Source organism: Bufo bufo, chromosome 2 (assembly GCF_905171765.1).
Source record: "Bufo bufo chromosome 2, aBufBuf1.1, whole genome shotgun sequence".
Lineage (NCBI taxonomy): Eukaryota > Metazoa > Chordata > Amphibia > Anura > Bufonidae > Bufo > Bufo bufo.
Genome location: NC_053390.1, coordinates 109386513 through 109408053, shown reverse-complemented (window position 1 = coordinate 109408053; position 21541 = coordinate 109386513). Strand labels below are relative to the sequence as shown.

The 21541-nt window shown below is 45.5% G+C and overlaps 1 protein-coding gene across 1 annotated transcript; it reads right to left on the bottom strand.

Moving 5' to 3' along the window:
• Nucleotides 1–8108: 8108 nt before the first annotated feature.
• Nucleotides 8109–12783, bottom strand: LOC120992428 (lamina-associated polypeptide 2, isoforms alpha/zeta-like). The gene is made up of 2 exons (XM_040421409.1): nt 12358–12783; nt 8109–12280 (listed from the first exon to the last, which is right to left on the bottom strand). Exons 1-2 carry the CDS (start codon nt 12412–12414, stop codon nt 10997–10999), a joined length of 1341 nt encoding a protein of 446 aa, XP_040277343.1. The 5' UTR covers nt 12415–12783; the 3' UTR covers nt 8109–10996.
• Between the last annotated feature and the right edge of the window lie 8758 nt (nt 12784–21541).

Below are 21541 nucleotides of genomic sequence, written 5' to 3'. Positions count from 1 at the left end.
GGGAACCACTTTCCATAAGGCCCGGCTGGGTGCAGGACTGAAAAAAAAGACTCACCTGCCTCCAGCTCACTGCTTTTATCACCTCACCTCCCCGGTTTTTGCTCCCTGGTGAACCAGAATTGTGATGTTCCATGTAGGGTTGTCACGATACCAAAATTTTGATTCGATTTCAATACTATAAAAAAGTATTGCGATACTCGATACTATTCGATACCACACGAAAAAAATAAACACTAGTGTTGATTGAGCATGCTCGGCTGAATACCAGTTCGGCTTGAGCATCTCGATGCTAGGCACATGGCGGTATTCGTCCGAATACCGCATGTGCTCGAGCGCAATGCTTGAGTCTCTTCCCCGCACGTTTGTTGGCTGCTACGCAGTTGGTTATTGGCATTACAGTAATTGGCTTGCCGGAAAGCGTCATCGGGTGCTATATAGCACCCGATGACACCTGTTCGGCTCAGTGTTAGTCAGGGAGAGCTGTGCTGAATAAGGGAATTTTTTTTTTTATAAGTTTAAAAACTTGTCAGAGACCCAAAAGTCCTTTAAAAGGACTATTGTGTGTGGCAGCAGCAATATATATTTTTAGTGCAACCTGCGCTAAATTGCTAAAATTTTACAGACCCAAAAGTCCTTTTAAGGACTATTGTGTGTGGCAGCAATATCTATTTGTAGCGCATCCGTGCAATAGTTAGGCCGCTACAGACAGCGACATTATCTGCGCTAAATATCCTGTGTAACGTGTGCGAATCCCAAAAATATCTGTGACATCTAGTGTACTTTTTCCGTAGATGGTGTCCGCTACGGACAGTGACATTAGCTGCACTACATCTCCTGTGTAACGTGTGCACATCCAAAAAATATCAATGACATCCAGTGTACTTTTTCCGTAGATTGTGTCCGCTGCGGATAGTGACATTAGCTGAGCTACATCTCCTGTGTAACGTGTGCACATCCAAAAAATATCAGTAACATCCAGTGTACTTTTTTCATCGACAGTGTCCGCTGCGGACAGTGTCATTACCTGGGGTACATCTTCTGTGTAACGTTTCCACATCCCAAATACCTGTGACATTCCCTGTAATTTTTTATTAGCCGCTGCTGACATCAGCGACATTATCTGCGGTATTTCTCCTGTGTAACGTTTCCACATCCAAAATACCTGTGACATTCCCTGTAATTTTATATCAGCCGCTTCTGACATCAGCGACATTATCTGCAGTATTTCTCCTGTGTGACATTTCCACATCCCAAATACCTGTGACATTCCCAGTAATTTTATAGTTGCTGCTGCTGACATCAGCGACATTATCTGCGGTATTTCTCCTGTGTAATGTTTCCACATCCCAAATACCTGTGACATTCCCTGTAATTTTTTATCAGCCGCTGCTGACATCAGCGACATTATCTGCAGTATATCTCCTGTGTGACGTTTCCACATCCCAAATACCTTTTTTTATTTTTTTCCGCATACACTTATAAATCCTACGCTACTGTGCATGTGAAATACTTTCAAGCATATATAACATTTAATAATATAAGGCGAGCAGTAAGGGACAGGAAAGTTGCCGTGATGCTGATAGCGCACGTAGAGGTTGTGGCCCTGGGCGCATTGAAAATGTGCCTGCTGCCAGAGCACAAGAAAAACAATCATCCACAATACCTAGCTTCATGTTCCAGTTTGCAGGGCGGCACAGGACAACGCTCTCGAAGTCAGACCTGTGCAACCAGATAGTCGGTTGGATTGCAGCAGATAATGCTTCCAGTCGGTTAAGCACCACCCTGTCTTCCACCAAGTCCAGTCTCAGTAGCCAAGAGTCTGCTCAACACAATCCTCTTTAATTGAATTCTGAGTTAAGAGAGTACAAGCAAAAAATATAGTGCTAAGTGTGTGCACACTACCAACCGTGCAACAAGCATTACCAACAAAAAACAGACAATATTACCATGGGTGCCCAAAGTTAACAGCACCAACCACATGGCAAAGTTACAAAACTTCCCAATCAGGTATGAATTCAACAATATATAAGGAACGGTCTTACCGGTAAATTGGAGTAGTCTGGATACCATCTTGAAGTTCCAGTGGTCAATCTTACAACAAGGGGCAGGGTCCAAATAAGAATCTCTGTCTCTGGAATGCACTGTCAGGTCTAGAAGTCCCTGATGACCTCCTAATACACAGTCATCGCCCCGACAAGGGTGGCCCCATCTGGAACCTCTCCCTAAAATATTAGAGGCCCTGGACGTCCCTGCCTCAGGATACTAGTAGATAAAGGACCCCTAGAAGCAGGATAAATCCCTACGCATTTTGTCTACAATATTATTAGCCCTAGACTCATTAGGGGATTAAGGGCTGAGAAAGGGTTGGCTGTCTACAACTGGTATATACTTGGAGTGCCAACCACAATTAGAGGAAAATAAGAAGGATAGTACCTAATGTAGAAATACTAAATTAAATGGACCTATGGATAGAATATGTAGAGGCCAAGAAAAAGGTAGATTTTTGAGCAGGACTTCCCTTCTGCAAGTCTTTTATAGATCTCTGTACAGTGAGAAGTGACTACTGCGGTGTCTATGTCAGTGTCTATCTGCTTTCCGTCATGCTCCTCTGTTTGGGGTGATACCTGAGAGGGTGGTCCAGGGTGTAAAGCGGTGTTCTGTTCTGTGCTACCGCATTCTGTGCATGTCACACTGACCTTACAGTTCCTGGCGAAGTGCGATGTTGTAGTGCAGCACCTGAAGCAGATATTGTTTTCTTTGAGAAATTATTTGCGGTCCTCTAAAGACTTCTCCCTGAAGGCTCTGCATTTCAGTAGAGAATGTGGTTTCTTGTGCAGGGGGCATTGTTTGGTAAGATCTTTGGGTATGTTCTCTTCTTGAGAAGACCTAAACGGCCTGTAAGAAGAACCTGTGGAGGCAACTTTAGTTTTGTGGACTGTCATTGGTGTTTTATGAGGTTTGACACCAGGGGTAGTGGAACATGACAATGTAAATTCAAAACTGGGATCATTTCTGATCCTTGCCTGTTCAGCGACGAAGTCTACAAACACACTGAAGGGGGAAAATGGTACAATATGAAACGGTTTATAATGGTAACCATGCGTGATCCACTTCTCTTGTAGATTATAAGGGAGTTTTTGGAGAATCGGATTGACACCTCTGGCAGTGTCCAGGAATGCTAGCCCCGGCAGGTCTACTTCTGCCTGAGCAACCCGTACCTCTAGTAACAAGTCACTGAGTTCCCTGAACTTCTGGTAACCTCTACCCACTATTCTGGGAAAATTATAAATTCTTTTATATAAAGCATTTTCTATAGCTTCTATTGACCCATAACACTCACCAAGTCTTTCCCACACCATCTTTAGGCCTTCGCCCGGATAGTTTGCTAATGTCTCAGATTTTTTTTGGCATGTTCAGCAGACTCGCTTCCAAGCCACTTAACCAAGAGATCTAACTCCTCACTATAGGAAAAATCTGTCCCTTATGGCGTTCTGGAAAGAGGCTCGCCATGCCCTGTAGTTCTCGGGGCGATCAGTGAATTTTATAAGTCCTTTGGTAACCAGCTCCCGTTTAGGAAAGAACTTAGCGAAGTCCATGGCGGCCTGGCTGGCACCAATATTACCCGGTGTGTTGTTGTTATGCTGCATGTGTGGTCTATCAACATACATTTTAGGGGTTTCTGGCTTAGGGAAGTCTGTAAAATACCGTTCTGACGCGAAGGATGTCTCTTTAAGTCGAAGCGAACATTGTAGCATTTGTTCTGCAGGGCATTTGTTGTGGTCAGCATCGTATTGTCGCATGCCGTCCTGCTAGAGGTTCAAAGTAGGATCTTTGACACTCTGTATAAGCTGGCTGATATATTGGATCATAGTTGTCATCTCTCTTGGGATGCTGATGGACGTATTCTGAGATGCGCTGTGCTGGATCTTGTTGATCTAGGTCTGGTCCAAGTACTTGGCTGGGTTTATCGGATACAGGGAACTCCATTACTTCCAGGTATCCTGCTTTGGCTGTGGCAGCTGACGCTTCTTTCTCTGCGGCAAGTTTTTCCAGAGACGCTTGTAGGCATTCCTTCTCTTCTTCCAGTGAAGCTTGCAGGCGTGCTCTCTTTCTTTAATTGCATCTCTTGTGCGGCAAAGGAAGACCTTACTTTTGCTGCTTCAGCTTCAGCACGTGCGAGAGCAGCCTTTTCTAATATTGAGCATTTGCTAAAGCAGCTTTCTCATGACCTGGTCCTGTATGATGATGCTTGGCTAGCGGACATTGTGTGCCTGTTTGCTGGCTGCTTAATGTCTCTGTGCAGACTCAGTTTATGTAAAAGCGGACTTCAGCATTTGTACATAGACTTTTTTTTAAGTAGCAATCTCACTTCAGGAGGAGGGTGGAGTAGGAAAACTGGAGAGGCTTTTCTAGACAGAAGTGTTAGGGTTAAGGACAAGCCAAATTTATCAAACAAGAAGTGACATTTGATAAATGTGGCACAAAGTACATCAATGCAGACTCAAGCAAAACTGACTTCAAATATTCCCCCCCCCCCCCTATTTTGCGACTTTTTTGACAGCAGAATTCTGGAGTGAAGGTATATAATCGTGGTGTATAAATCGGGGCATACGCTGAGAAAACATTTGTGTGAAGCTCACCCTGGGCTCCATGGCAGCTGTGTGGTCTGCCTCTGTGGTCTGTACGCAACTAGATAGATGGATGTGTTAGATATATCTGGGTTAGAAAACTTTGTACTCAATCATTCACAATATCATACATATATAATTTTATTCACAAACTAAAAAAAAATAAGAATATAAATCACATTACAGGTTAGCTATAAGGTAATATTACTAACCATAGAATACTTTTGATCTCTTTATGCCTGAGTCTAAGTTCGGACTACAAAATTATAAACTGTGCAAGCAACCAACTGAAAAGGACAAGAAGGAGGAGACTTCTGAGGATAGTAATGTCTGCTAGCAGCTCTCAGCCAATCAGAATAATTGAGAACACCCCCCTAAGTTATTGATTGGCTAGGAGTAGCTGATAGGGTTCTTCTTACAATGCTCCTCCCTTATGTCCTTTTCAGTTAGCTGCACACCCATTACATGATATAACAGCTACCTTTTACATTCTCCTCCATGTTAAGTAGTATATTCTAAAAAAGAACAACACCCATGCAGTATTTTGTGGGCATGCACTTGGGCACTGAAAGTACAGTAATCATTCCAGTACTACATTTAAATCCATATATTCATCAAATATACATAGCAAAAACTTGTAACCCAGTATTAAACTTCATTTACTTAAGAGATGAACTTTCTGTAGATGAATATTTGATTGCATGGGACTGAGCTACAGTTTATCGGACATCTAACAGCATAATAGGCTATATACATATTTCCGACACCTCGATGACGCATAGTAATACATTAAAGGATCCAGACAAGTACTTATGCTGCTGATACAAACACACAGAATGTAGGCGAAATATAGAGAGTCAGAATGTCCATAATGAAAGTGCAGATAATGCATTAAAAAGATGATATTTGTTGGGCCAAAGCAAATCATGAACACAGAAAGGACTATAATGGATAAGAGAATAGCTCTCTTCTTCTTAGAAGAAGAATTTTTAATGTTGTTTGGGTTTTTACTCAAGGCCCATATAACCTTAGCGTAACAGAAGATTGTAATGATTAATGGAAAGAAGAAAAATATAGAAGAAAAGGCAGTGAAGTAGTACATGTAAAAGCTCTGCTGCTCTTTTAAGTCCAGCGCATCGTGGCAAGTTGTAATGTCTAATCTGGCAACGTAAAGAGTTTGATTGGTGATAAGAAGAGGCACAGTGCTAGCAATGGATACAAGCCAGATGAAGACACACACCAGCCAAGATCGTTTTTTTGTACGCCAGTTACGAGAGTGAATTGGAAACACCACGGCCATGTATCTGTCCGCACTCATACTTGTCATGAGCAGGATGGAGCAGTACATGTTACAGTAAAATGCTGCAGTGGCAAAGCGGCACATTCCTTCTCCAATTTGCCAGTTGTTCCCTGAGAATCTATAAACAATGTTGAAAGGCAAGATGGCAACAAAAAGCACGTCCGCCATCGCCAAGTTCAGCATATATACCACCGCCGGCGTCTTGATTTTTATCTTCAATAGAAATATTACAATTGCCATCAGGTTTAGAGACAGAGCCACCGTGAACACCACGGTGTAGATCGATGGTACAAATTTGGTCAACCACTGACTGTTGAGGTAGAATTTGGCTTCGTCATTTAAAGTGTAACGAGCTAAAAAAAGAAAAATAAAAATATATTTTTTTTTTCCAAAAGTTACAATGTTTAGGACATGTAAATATAAATTTCTATCTTAAAGGGGTTGTCCAGCTTATTAAGTGGTAGCCTATGCTCAGGATAGGCCATCACTAGCTGATTGGCAGAGGTCTGACATGGCCCACACCCACCAATCACCCCCACCTCAGCTGTTCGGGTATAGCTGCATGGATAGAAGTCAGCACTGGAATCACACAGCACCTTCAACATTGTAGTGGAGGGAGCTAATTGCTATGGTGCTGATCTCACTGAAGTCAAGTACACAACTGATATTGCTGCAGATTTCTGGCACTGACATCCGGCGACGGAGCTAGACCTAAATAGCTGATAGGAAGGGGTACAGCCTGTCAGACCCCGAGAATCAGCTACTGATGACCTATCCTAGGGATAGGCTATCACTTAATAAATGCTGGATAAAGCCTTTAATTTTTTTAATATATGGCTCACCATGGTTTCAAAATGAAAAAGAAGCTTTGTTTACCCTCACCCAGGGGCGTAACTACCATAGCCGCAGACCATGCGACTGCTATGGGGCCCAGGGCAGGAGGGGGCCCAGTCTTAGTTTGGATTATCTCCTCTTCTACTGGGGGTGAAAATTTGGTCAGGACTATACTCTCTAAAGGAACAACTTTTAGCTAATGAAGCAGGGTCACTGAAAAGGGTTTAGACAGAAACCCTTCTGTCCTGTGTGGGAGGCCTGGTTTGATCTTTGATATGGGGCTGCTCTGCTGATGCTGCTTTGGTCTCTGCTGCTCTGCATTTCCTGGTGCTGGTGAAGCCTTTGGGCGCGGCACCGGGTGTTTAGTTAAAGGGAATGTTATAATTGTTTTGTCATGATGCCAGTTGCATTTCAGCAACGAGGGCACAGGGCCCCCTTTTAGTGATAGTGGTTGGTATGTGGTACCCAGTGTAGGGATGCCAGAGTGGTGTAAAGTAGCCTATGATGTTCCCTAATGTTGGTGTTGGACGTGCCATGGTACTCCTACCTGGATACTCTGGAACTGAGACGTTGCCCTCTGTAACGACAGAAAAGGGGTAGTTAACTTGGATAGTGAAGAAATAGCCTACCCTTGTATGAAGTTCAACTGCATTTTTTACTTTCAATCAACGTTTCTGCAAACACTTTACAGACTTGTTCTTGGTTTCCAGCAGGTTTTAGCATTAACTGGCAGGCAATAACAATCTCAGCCTGCTACATCTGTTGCTCCTTCAACTCTGCTATGCTGACAAGATTAAATAGGAATCCTTTCCTTTGCTTTCTGCTGCAATTTATCTATGTTGTCTGTCTCTAGATTTATCCAGGGAATTTCTTCCTGGCTTCTGAGGCTTCAAGCCCTGCTTGGCTTTGGACACGTCCCAGCAGGGACGTGCCTCCTGCACAACCTCCCTTGGCTGAGATCGGCTACACACTCTCTACTCACAAACTAAAACTCCTCCTCTCCTCAGAGAGGGATGGCATGGAAAAGAGTATTACACTCACCGGTAATCCGGTTTCCTGGAAGTCTCCATGACACCAAGTCCTGAGATTGACTTCCTTCTGATTGGACAGGAAAAACACAGAGAGGTTAAAACCCCCACCCCCTCCTCACATCACCAGTGTATTTTAACGAAGAACCCCAGGATGAAAGGATAATAGCTAATAGCAGAAAAAAAGGGTGGGATATATGTGGTGTCATGGAGACTTCCAGGAAACCGGATTACCGGTGAGTGTAATACTCTTTTCCCCAGTCGTCTCCATGACACCAAGTCCTGAGACAATATCAAAGATACAATTAGGGGGGGGCAACTGCCGACAGGACCTTACGTCCAAATCTTAGGTCGTCATTAGCAGCTACATCTAGTCTGTAGTGCTTAGTGAAAGTATGAACTCTTTTCCATGTTGCTGCCCTGCAAATCTGTTGTAAGGAGGCTGAGGCTTTTTCCGCCCAGGAGGCAGCCATGCCTCTCGTAGAATGTGCTTTTAGGGAAGCAGGGACGTCTTTTCCCTGAGCTTTATATGCTTCGGAGATTGCCATCTTAATCCATCTGGAGATGGAACTTTTTGCCGCTTTCTTCCCTTTGTTAGGACCTGAAAATTGGACAAACAGATTTTTGTCTTTTCTCCAAAGGCTGGTAGCTTCCAGGTACTTTAAGACCGCTCTCCGGACATCTAATGTGTGGTAAGTGATTTCTTGATCGTTTTTCGGATCGTCACAGAACGAGGGGAGAACAATGTCCTGAGACCTATGGAAGGTCGAGACTACCTTGGGGAGGAAAGTCGGATCTAATTTGAAAATTAATTTGTCCTCAAATATTGCAAGGAATGGTTCTTGGATGGACAAGGCCTGCAGCTCACAGACCCTTCTGGCTGAGGTTATTGCCACCAGAAAAATCGTTTTAATGGTAAGCCATCTGATGTGGATAGAGTCCAGAGGTTCGAATGGATCGGAGGTTAGACCCCCTAGTACTGTATTAAGGTTCCATGGTGGCACCATGTTTCTAATTGTAGGTCTGATCCTATCTGCCGCCTTAAGGAATCTGGATATCCAGGGATGTTCCGTTAGCTTGGTATTATATAGTGCTCCTAAAGCCGATACCTGGACCCTAAGGGTATTGGGGGATAGACCTAAATCTAGCCCTTCTTGAAGAAAATCCAGGATTAGTGAGATGTTGGCTCTAAACTGGTTGAAGGAGGTCCCAGACCAATCAGCAAATTTCTTCCATATTTTTTGGTACTTGTCGTTGGTACTCTGTTTCCTGCTAAGGAGTAAGGTGTTCACTACTTTTTTTGATAGACCAAAGTTTAATAAGTTGGATTCTTCAGAATCCAGGCTGTTAACTTTAGTATTTTCAGGTCTGGGTGAGAAATAGGTCCCTGACTTAGAAGGTCCGGCCTTTGAGGTAGAAGGAGAGGAGCTTCCACGCTGAGGGCTTTCAAGAGGGAGAACCAACTTCTCTTGGGCCAGAAGGGGGTTATCAGGATTAGTGTACACTTTTCTTTTAGGAACTTCTGTAACACTCTGGGGATAAGCGGAAATGGGGGGAAGGCGTAGACTAAGTTTGTTGTCCAACTCTGGTTGAGGGCGTCTACTGCCCGAGGATGATCCCTGGGGTTGAGGGAGAAGAACTGGTTTAGCTGATGATTTCTCCTGGATGCAAACAGGTCTATCGTCGGCCTGCCCCATTTCTTTGTGATTAAATGGAAGGCTTCTGGAGCTAACATCCATTCCCCTGGGTCTAGTCTGTGCCGGCTTAGGTAATCGGCCTGAATGTTTAAAACTCCCTTCAAATGAACCGCTGAAAGAGATTGAATGTTGCCTTCTGCCCAGGAAAAGATTTTGTTTGCCAGGTTCTGTAGCGGGCGATGCCTTGTGCCTCCCTGGTGTTGGATAAAGGCCACGGCTGTAGCGTTGTCCGAGTAGACTAGGACGTGACGACCCTTTGCCAGCTGACTTGTGTGTTTCAGTGCTTCCCACACTGCCCTCAGCTCCTTGAAATTTGAGGATTGCTGGCTCACGTAATTCCCCCATGTTCCCTGGTAGGAGTTCCCCTGGACGACCGCTCCCCACCCGAGGAGGCTGGCATCTGTTGTGATGACTAGAGGGAGATCTTGTGCCCAGAAAATCCCGTTTTCTAGGTTCGAATTGCTGAGCCACCAAGTTAGTGATTTTTTGGTCTCTGCATCTAAGAATATTTTCCTCTCTAGGGTTAATTGCGATCTGTTCCATTTGTCTAAGATGAATTTCTGGAGTGGTCTTAGATGGAACTGTGCCCAGGCAACTGCTGGAATGCAAGCGGACAGACTCCCTAGTACCTTCATGGCCTGTCTTATTGAACAGAATTTCTCCTTCTTGAACTTCCTCAAAGCTGTCTGAAGTTTTACTATCTTTTGAGGTGGTAGAAAGGATCTTTGGGAGACTGTGTCTAGAGTAATGCCCAGAAAAACTTTCCGTTTGGATGGGATTAAATCCGATTTTTTCCAATTGATGAGCCAACCTAGGCTCTGTAGATGATCCAGGACTAACCCGAGATGGATTCCCATGGTCTCTATGTTGTCCGCCACTACCAGTAGGTCGTCCAGATAGGGGATCACACAAATTGCCTTTTCTCTCAAGGTTGTCAAGGCTTCCGCCATTATTTTGGTAAAAACCCTTGGGGCAGAAGAGATCCCGAAGGGGAGACACCTGAACTGGAAATGCTGAATGTTTCCCTCCAATTCTATTGCGAACCTTAGGAATTCCCTTGATGACCTGTGAATTGGGACGTGATAATAGGCGTCGCTTAAATCTATTGTGGCCATCACTGCATCCTTTTTTAAGAGTTTCACTGCTGACTTCAGGGTCTCCATTTTGAATTTTTGATATCTTACGTATTTGTTTAGATGTTTCAGATTTATAATTACCCTGGATTTCCCGTTTGGTTTCTTTATAATGAAGAGGCGGGAATAGAATCCCAGTCCTGTCTGATTTTTCGGGACGGGCTCTATGGCGTCCAAGGTTAATAGGTTTTTTATGTCGTTTTTTAAGGTCGCAGTTTGAGATGGGGGAAGGGTAGTGATCACATATTTCTGTGGAGGGGAAGAGAGAAGATCTATCAGATAACCCTCTTGTATAATACTTAAGATCCACCGGCTGTTTGTTACATGCTCCCAAGATCTTAGAAAGGAGCCGAGTCTTCCCCCCACTGGTATGGCGTCATTGTTTGTTGTTGGATGAGGAGGCTTCGGCCCGATTTGGGTTGAAGAGGAAGCTTCTCCCCCTGCCTCCCTTCGCATAGCTCCACCTCCCAGTCTTCCCTTTATCTTTTTTATTTTCGGGTTGAAAAAATCGGTCACGAAAGGGCTGCCTTTTTTGTTTATATCTTTCCTCTGGAAACCCTCTTTTTTTATTTGTCGCGTTGTCTAGGATTTTATCTAGATCTTCTCCGAAAACGTACTGACCGTGGAAGGGGAGTGCGATTAATTTATTTTTAGATGTGATATCTCCTGACCACGCTTTAAGCCATAGTGCCCTTCTCGCTGTATTTGAGAGAACAGCTGTACGGGCGGACAGTTTAACTGATTCAGCAGCTGCGTCTGCTAGAAAGGAGGTTGCCATCTTTAATAGAGGCAAGCTCTCTAGAATTTGATCCCGTGGTGTCTTATTGACCAGATGTATCTCTAGCTGGTCTAGCCAAAGGTTCAGTGTTCTGGCCACACATGTGGAGGCAACGCCCGGTTTGAGAAGGGCCGCCGTAGTCTCCCAGGTCTTTCGCAAGAGACTCTCCGCTTTCCTGTCTAGAGGATCTTTCAATTGTGCTGAGTCTTCAAACGGTAGGGCCGTATGTTTTGCTACCTTGGCCACTGGCGCGTCTACTTTGGGAATGGTCTCCCAATCCGTACAGTCCTCTTGGCTAAAGGGGTAGCGCCTCTTAATTCCTCTTGGGATAAAGGATCCTTTATCCGGTTTTTCCCATTCAGACCTAATTAATTTTTGGACACTATCAGGGACTGGAAAAACGGCCTTCTTCCTTTCACCTAGACCCCCAAAAATTTCTTGCTGGGTAGACCTAGGGGTTTTAGGCATCTCCATCTGAATGGTGGCCCTGATGGCCCTGATAAGTTCATCAATATCTTCAGGATTGAACAGGAAGCGCTTATATTCGCCCTCTTCATCTGAAGATGCCGGGTGTTTTTGGACAGATTCGGAGTCTGAGACCGCCAGCCCCTCAGAGTCGGAATCCAGGATAAGTGATTTAACACTACGGGCGTCCTGAGTGGGGGGAACTTTGGGAGGAGTAGGTTCTCTGGTAGTTAAGGCTAGCTGAACCTCTTCTTTTACCACTTTTCTAATGTCTTCAATTAGACTAGAAGACTCAGACTTGATGACACTGGCAGTACATTCTTTACACAGGGGCTTGGATCCAGTGTTAGACAATCTTTTGCAGCAAATACCACATTTTCTAGTTTTTTTGGCTGCAGAAGCCGAATCCTTTTCTCCCTGAAATGGTAAGGGAGGAAAGGATGAGCAGACTGAACCCACCATACAAGGCATGTACCTGAGAACAGGTTACTCACTGTCCCAGGGTTTGATGCAGGCTCGGTTCCAGAGCCCGGCGTGAGGGGGGTGCTCATCTTGACTCCCGACCGCTTCAGAGATGCTTCACCAAAATATGTGAGCCGCGCTATGCAGGGCGCCGTTACACAGGTCCTGAGCGTTTTTATAGTGTCTCCATGTGCTTCTCATGCTGCAGGACCTGTGGCGCATGTTGATGACGTCAGCGCGCTTAGCTCCGCCCCCGGCGTCTGACGTCATCCGCCTGCCGGCCGGAAGGGACACATCACAGTGCCGATCCGCCGTGTTCCTCCTTCCCTCTGCATCAAGCCCTCCGGGACCGCCGCAGAGGGAATCTTCGCAGGGGCACTACCTATGTGCCCGAGCCCAGGCCTAACCAAACGGAGGAGGGAGAGCTGCACTGCAGATCCGACCTCGGCCCAGATGAAAAAAAAAAAACTCCAGGTGAGCCCAAACGAGCTCCGTGCACCTCTCCTGCTTCCTATCCTGATGGGACAGGAAAAACACTGGTGATGTGAGGAGGGGGTGGGGGTTTTAACCTCTCTGTGTTTTTCCTGTCCAATCAGAAGGAAGTCAATCTCAGGACTTGGTGTCATGGAGACGACTGGGGAAAGAAGGGTTCCATTCCCTCTAAAGTAGCACTGCCATGTTTGCTGCTACCTTGTGGTGAACCAGGCAATTACACTTGAACAATACAGTTTCATAGGAATAGATATGCACATTATAAAGGACTTGGAATTAATGCATAGCATGACATAATGTTAGACCATAAGAAACAGTGGCAGGGTGCAAAAAGTGGTAATGGCACTCCAGGTCATTACACTGGCTCAACATACAAAAAATGCCAGGAAAAAGCCACTTAGCCATAAGACTTGCATAGGTGGGTCTCCCCTATTGGCTGAGCAGGCATTGCCTGCCATTTTCTGGTTGTTGAGCTGGGCCTGGGACCACAAAGTGGAGAGGAGCACTGGGACAGCAGTGGCGGGAGATTGGTAAGGATGAGTATAACTTTTTCATTTTTAGCCCACTGTGAGACATAGAGACATATATACAGCATGTACAGTAAAGCCGTGCTGTAATGCTGCCAAGAACTCAAATTCTTCTGCCTGCCTTATCCCCACAGCATTCCAAAAGAACCTGTAAGGGCATCCTAAGGTGTGCGTTCCCCCGTTGTGCATGTTCACAATGGCAAAAACATTCACAATCCTGTCTGTTTTTAAACAGATCATGTGAACAAATTGGATAACTTTGAAGAATATACATATATTTATAGTAAAAGCTTTTTGACATACCTGTGTCATACTCTGCAGCAAAGCCGCCACCTTCTGCCACATAGAAAAAAAATACACAAAAATATTATATTAATAAAAATGATCAAAAAAAGAACACATACAAACATTATCCCATAAGTGTAAAGCTTTATTTCAACAGGCAGTGGGGACCTTTTAATCACTCCTATAGATGACATGACCTGAGGGGGTAATGTATTAGGATGCAACTTTTGCAATGAAAGTTGCAATGAAAATTTTGGCTAAAAATGTAGCTGAGCCCTAAAACATCTGGCCGCCCCTTAGTAAATGAAAACTGCTGGGTATGGCTCAAATCACCCACAAATGGAGTGGATACGTCATAATTATTGTTGAGCAAATCAAAGTATCCTAAAATGGTGACTGAAATAAAAAAAATTATACTCCCCTCATCCACTTGATCGCGGAAAGGTGTGATCACGCTAGCTGTGTGCGTGGGTTTTCTTGCATCAAGATGGGAGCGGATGGCCTCTCCTCGATCAAGTGGATGAGGTGAGTATAATTTTTTGTTTTTTAACCAAGGATTAACCCTGAAATGCTACATGTGAGTCAAAGATATCACGATCACCGTTAAATGCGGCATCTGAAGCGTTAAATGACGGGAACCAAAGCAATCGCCGTTCCCCGTCATTGCGCCCGCTCCATACAATTTGTGACAAAGTAATTCGTAAAACAAATTGAATTTCTTGTTAAAATTTGGCAAAGCTGGCTAATTGAATTTTTTAAAACTTCGTTCATCTCTAGTCATAATGCCTACTTCTCTGACAAAACAGGCAAAATCACTCCACTTTTCTGGTGCAACACGCCTGATCTACTGTGGTAGTTCCTTAGACAGGCTGTCTGGACCTGCACCAGATTTGTCACAGCAACAGGTGATATTTTTGGTGCAGAGACAGTCGCTTTTGTCTAACACTATACCAATTACTGGTTGGTTTAATTGAAGACAGAATTTTATGCCAGAATTGTGTTGCAATTATGGCACTAAATGGCTCATAGGCCACTCCCCATTTGCCATGATGACACACTCTTTTTTCGTTAAAAAAGGTACAGAAGCAAGTGTTTTGGAAGGTTAAAATAATTAAAAGGCAAATGTAAACAACATCTATTGTGTGTATGTAACGTCCTACATTTGTGTGTAAAAGAGACACATTAAATATCTAATGTATTTGCAATGTATGGTATGTCCTATTATCAGGCTGGCAATGTCATTACACCCATTTGACCCTAGGTGGTGCTTGGGGTGTGTCTAGCTCAGAGTAGTATTAGTATTGTGTGGTAGAAAGAAGATGGTAGTGTAGTAGAGTGTATTGAAGTGTTAGAGAGGAAGCAAAGTGTATAAAGAAGAGAAACAGGCATCGTCCACCATGTAGTTTGCTATTTTATCCCTTGGTACTGGCCAGGCTAAGGGAGTACAGCAAACATCTATTTATAGCAGCGTAGCACTGGACAGTAAGTCTATATATAAATATGAAGCAAGCCTAGTGAAGGTTAGAGATAAGTCTGGCTTATGGACTTTACAAGCACATGTGACCAAAAGTAACTTTCCAAGTACGTGGACACAGCCGGATGACCAAGGTGCCAAGTTGTCCTTATTCACTAGAAGCCTTCCTCGATATAGTGAACCTGAATACTTCTGGAGAACATCCTGCAAATAATGTCTCAGAGAGTTTGCCTGCTACAAGGGAGAAACGTCCTTATTGGATAGCTCAAGATAAGCAGAAAACAGTATATTTAGTACCTGAGTGCTATAGAAAGTGGACTTAAAGGATAACTGTCATATTTATTTATTTATTTTTGCTAAAGTGTAGGGCAAGTGATAGGTAACAATTTTCCAAAACGTTTATTTATGGTAGAAAACGGGTGCTGAAATGGCCCTTAGCAGCACTCTTCAAATGAGCGTTGCTAAGGGCCATCCGTCTCCTATTAGAAAAGGGGAGACGGGCTGTGCAGACGCTGTGCTTCTGCCTCCCGTGCTTCCCTGGGAGACAGAAGGCTGGGCACAGGAGTCTTAGGAGTTAAAATTACATTTATATTCCCCCTTTCTATGCAATCTAATGCTCCGTTACATTCACTGACCTGCGATCCCTGTGATAATAATTCATGAAGCAGCAGCCGGCTTACTGCGCACAGTGCTTCTACTTCCGGCGGCTTCTACATGAATTATTATCACAGGGATCGCAGGTCAGTGAATGTAACGCACAGCGTCTGCACAGCCCGTCTCCCCTTTTCTAATAGGAGACGGATGACCCTTAGCAACGCTGATTTGAAAAGTGCTGCTAAGGGCCATTTCAGTACCCGTTTTCTACCAAAAAGAAACGTTTTGGCTAAATAAAGTCTATTGCAAAATTGTTACCTATCCCTTGCCCTACACTTTAGCAAAAAAAATAAAAAAATATGACAGTTATCCTTTAAAGTAAATCTAATTATTCTTCGCCTGTAAAGCTAAAGTACTAGAGAACTCCTCAACTGACAATTGCCTAAACCTGAAAAAAGGAATACAACCAAACCTATTTCTGAGTCATCATTAACCGCCTCAGCTCCCCTAGCTTAAACACCCTTAATGACCAGACCACTTTTTACAATTCTGCACTACACTACTTTCACGGTTTATTGCTCGGTCATGCAACTTACCACCCAAATCAATTTTGGGTACAAAAATGTGAATTTCCGCATTTTGAAGCAGCTCTGACTTTCTGTCATGTTTCCTGAGGTTCTACAATGCCCAGACAGTAGAAAAACCCCACAAATGACCCCATTTCGCAAAGTAGACACCCTAAGGTATTCGCTGATGGGCATAGTGAGTTCATAGAACTTTTTATTTTTTGTCACAAGTTTTTTTTTCTTACAAAGTCTCATATTCCACTAACTTGTGACAAAAAATAAGAACTTCCATGAACTCACTATGCCCATCACGAAATACCTTGGGGTGTCTTCTTTCCAAAATTGGGTCACTTGTGGGGTAGTTATACTGCCCTGGCATTTTAGGGGCCCTAATGCGTGAGAAGTAGTTTGAAATTCAAATGTGTAAAAAATGTCCTGTGAAATCCTAAAGGTGCTCTTTAGAATTTGGGCCCCTTTGCCCACCTAGGCTGCAAAAAAGTGTCACACATGTGGTATTGCCGTACTCAGGAGAAGTTGGGCAATGTGTTTTGGGGTGTCTTTTTACATATACCCATGCTGGGTGAGAAAAATATCTCTAAAAGACAACTTTTCCCATTTTTTTTATACAAGGTTGTCCTTTGACAGAGATATTTATCTCACCCAGCATGGGTATATGTAAAAAGACACCCCAAAACACATAGCCCTACTTCTCCTGAGTACGGCGATACCACATGTGACACTTTTTTGCAGCCTAGGTGCGCAAAGGGGCCCAAATTCTAAAGTGCACCTTTTGGATTTCACAGGGCATTTTTAACACATTTGGATTTCAAACTACTTCTCACGCATTAGGGCCCCTAAAATGCCAGGGCAGTATAAACACCCCACAAGTGACCCCATTTTGGAAAGAAGACACCCCAAGGTATTCCGTGAGGGGCATGGCGAGTTCCTAGAATTTTTTTTTTTTGGCACAAGTTAGCAGAAAATGATTTTTTTTTGTTTTTTCTCACAAAGTCTCCCTTTCCGCTAACTTGTGACAAAAAGTTCAATCTTTCATAGACTCAATATGCCCCTCAAATACCTTGGGGTGTCCTATTTCCGAAATGGGGTCACTTGTGGGGTATTTATACTGCACTGGCATTTTAGGGTCCCTAAAGCGTTGTCACGGCTGAGGATGGGGGAAACCCTCAGCCATGAGGTGCCAGGTTTTGAAGTAGCTACTCGGCCATGAAACCACAGGACAGGGAGCAGGTCACCTCCTACAGCGTCCCTACCCTGACCCTAACTCCTAACCTGCATGGGCCGACCTTTAAGGTAGGAGGGCCCATGCGCCGGAACCTCGGAGCCCTGTCTTACCCTCCGCAGATCCCTGAGCTAGGAGCTGGGTAAGGCAACCTACTCCTCCTTGACACGGAGGAGCAGGAGCCTCAACGGCCAAGCTGTTGGGAAAAGGGGAACAGAAACAGCAATACGGAAATGGCAGGTGAACAGACATTCAGCAACCTGCCACAGCCCTGCTGACTGGATCCCTAAACAGACAGGGATCCAGAACCGTTATGCTGCACAAACACATATGAAAACCCCAACAGACAAACTTGCTACAACACACACATAAAGACATAGGCATACATAAAACTTTAACTTAAACCTAAACTTATACTAAAACTCAATCTATGACCACAGTGGTGGCTCTCACTGGCGGATGACAAACACAGGAGGCTGCTATCAGCAAGCATGCTGGAGCAACCTCCTGAGCTCTGCAAGAGAGAGGGTCTTTATAGGCCCAAGTGGCCACACCCAAGGATTGGACACACCCAGTGACATCACACACACACTGGGAAGGAAGTTAACCCTTCCAGTAACACAGAAGGGAAAACAAACATACATAAAGGGAAAGTGCCCACAATAACTAACAAGTGCACACATACACACATCACACAAAACCGCATGCACAACGTAGCAAGCTGCAATGGCACAGCTCCGACTGCTACGCTGCCCATACACACTGTTGCCAGCGGCAACCACAGGTAAGGCAAATACCACAGCCCTCACCTGTGATTGAACACCAAAGAGAACCGCTGACAACCGCATGCGGTTCAGGAGTCACGGTCATAGCCATGGCCGTGACACTCCCACCCCTCAAAGCCCCCCCACCAATAAAAAAAAAAAAAAAACGTGAGGGACTCACACAAGGGGATGGGAGAAGGGGACGTCCACTCTCAGACACGGTTCCCAAAATGTCACTGTCAGCTGCATCCTCTCCCAGCACACAACACAGCCAGTCCGACGAGGCCTGCAGCCCGCACCAGTGACCCAGGGAGGAGAACCACAGAGAGTGAACGAGGGGACTCTCCACACACGTCCCCACTCCAGTCGCTGCCAGCAGACACTCCTAACCAGCACGCAGCCGGACCACTTACGGAGTGCTGCCAGCAGACGACCAGAGATGGGAACATGGAGAGGGACGAGGGATCCCCAACACGGACACGGAAGGTAAGGTGGCGGGGAATAAGCCACCAACCGTGCCGTTAACGGAGAACCCCCAGGAACGCTCTCCCTCCGGAGAACGCGCATGCAGACCACAAGGGTATGGCACTGCATGCTGCACCCTCTTTCGAAGGTATGCATACCGCATACCAGACACACACCACGTGTAGTAAAATCAGGGGGACGCCACACGAGGCAACGGTGAAGGGATGGCGGGGAAACGCCACTCACCGCGCCATCAGAGGCGAAACCTCCAGAACGCTCTCCCTCCGAAGAGCGCGCATGTACCCCTTCACAGACGGCGGTACATGCTTCACCCTCTTTCGAGGGAATGCATACTCCCACCCCTCAAAGCCCCTCCCAACAAAAAAAAGGGGAAAGTTGGTGAGGCATAAGAAACAGTGGGAGGGGGGGAGGGGAAAGACAAACAAAATGGGACACCAACACGGACAACGGTGAGCAAGGAATGGCAGGGAATGCCACTCACCGCGCCGTAAATGGTGAACGCCCCATAACGCTCTCCCTCCGGAGAACGCGCATGCACCCCATCCGCAGATAGCGGTGCATGCTTTACCCTCTTTCGAGGGAACGCCACGCGGGAAGCCTTTGTGGTCATACTGTCACGGCTGAGGATGGGGGAAACCCTCAGCCGTGAGGTGCCAGGTGTTGAAGTAGCTACTCGGCCATGAAACCACAGGACAGGGAGCAGGTCACCTCCTACAGCGTCCCTACCCTGACCCTAACTCCTAACCTGCATGGGCCGACCTTTAAGGTAGGAGGGCCCATGCGCCGGAACCTCGGAGCCCTGTCTTACCCTCCGCAGATCCCTGAGCTAGGAGCTGGGTAAGGCAACCTACTCCTCCTTGACACGGAGGAGCAGGAGCCTCAACGGCCAAGCTGTTGGGAAAAGGGGAACAGAAACAGCAATACGGAAATGGCAGGTGAACAGACATTCAGCAACCTGCCACAGCCCTGCTGACTGGATCCCTAAACAGACAGGGATCCAGAACAGTTATGCTGCACAAACACATATGAAAATCCCAACAGACAAACTTGCTACAACACACACATAAAGACATAGGCATACATAAAACTTTAACTTAAACCTAAACTTATACTAAAACTCAATCTATGACCACAGTGGTGGCTCTCACTGGCGGATGACAAACACAGGAGGCTGCTATCAGCAAGCATGCTGGCGCAACCTCCTGAGCTCTGCAAGAGAGAGGGTCTTTATAGGCCCAAGTGGCCACACCCAAGGATTGGACACACCCAGTGACATCACACACACACTGGGAAGGAAGTTAACCCTTCCAGTAACACAGAAGGGAAAACAAACATACATAAAGGGAAAGTGCCCACAATAACTAACAACAAGTGCACACATACACACATCACACAAAACCGCATGCACAACGTAGCAAGCTGCAATGGCACAGCTCCGACTGCTACGCTGCCCATACACACTGTTGCCAGCGGCAACCACAGGTAAGGCAAATACCACAGCCCTCACCTGTGATTGAACACCAAAGAGAACCGCTGACAACCGCATGCGGTTCAGGAGTCACGGTCATAGCCATGGCCGTGACAAGCGTGAGAAGAAGTCTGGAATATAAATGTCTAAAAATTTTTACGCATTTGGATTCCGTGAGGGGTATGGTGAGTTCATGTGAGATTTTATTTTTTGTCACAAGTTAGTGGAATATGAGACTTTGTAAGAAAAAACAAAAAAACAACAAAAAAAAACAATTTCCGCTAACTTGTGACAAAAAAAAAAGTCTTCTATGAACTCGCCATGCCCCTCAAAAGTGATCTTTTTATAGCGCCGCAGCGATTTTACGGTGTTTTTGCAGTGATCAGAAAAAAAAAATTCTGTCACTGCGGTGGGGCTGAACGCAAGTTTGCGCACAAGATCAGGCCTGATCGGGCGAACACTGCGTTTTTTGTAGAGCCTATAGAACATGTCCTATTCTTGTCCGCAATTGCGGACAAGAAAAGGCATTTTCTATATAGTTCTGGCAATGTGTGGATCCATAAAATGCGGAAAGCACATTGCCGGTGTCCGTGTTTTGCGGATCCGCGGTGTCCATGTTTTGTGGATCCGCGGATCCGCAAAACACATACAGACTTCTGAATGGAGCCTTACAGTGGGATGATCAATGACAGGGGGGTGATCAGGGAGTCTAGGGCTCCATTCAGACGTCCGTATGTGTTTTGCGGATCCGTGGGTCCGCGGATCCGCAAAACACAAACTGACGTCTGAATGGAGCCTTACAGGGGGGTGATCAGGGAGTCTATATGGGGTGATCACCCCCCTGTAAGGCTCCATTCAGACGTCCGTATGTGTTTTGCGGATCCGCGGATCCGCAAAACACATACGGATATCTGAATGGAGCCTTACAGGGGGGTGATCAATGACAGGGGGTGATCAGGGAGTCTATATGGGGTGATCACCCCCCTGTCATTGATCACCCCCCTGTCAGGCTCCATTCAGACGTCCGTATGTGTTTTGCGGATCCGAAAAACACATACGGACGTCTGAATGGAGCCTTACAGGGGGGTGATCAATGACAGGGGGGTGATCAGTGACAGGGGGGTGATCAGGGAGTCTATATGGGGTGATCAGGGGTTAATAAGAGGTTAATAAGTGACAGGGGGGGTGTAGTATAGTGGTGTTTGGTGCTACTTTACAGAGCTGCCTGTGTCCTCTGGTGGTCGATCCAAGCAGAAGGGACCACCAGAGGACCAGGTAGCAGGTATATTAGACGCTGTTATCAAAACAGCGTCTAATATA

What these genes read in the sequence shown, in the direction of transcription:
- LOC120992428 (XM_040421409.1), bottom strand. Translation starts at nt 12,414, where the DNA reads ATGAGCACCCCCCTCACGCCGGGCTCTGGAACCGAGCCTGCATCAAAC. An exon ending in CTGCATCAAACCCTGGGACA is followed by an intron (nt 12,281 to 12,357) that starts GTGAGTAACCTG and finishes TTACCATTTCAG; the next exon opens with GGAGAAAAGGATTCGGCTTC.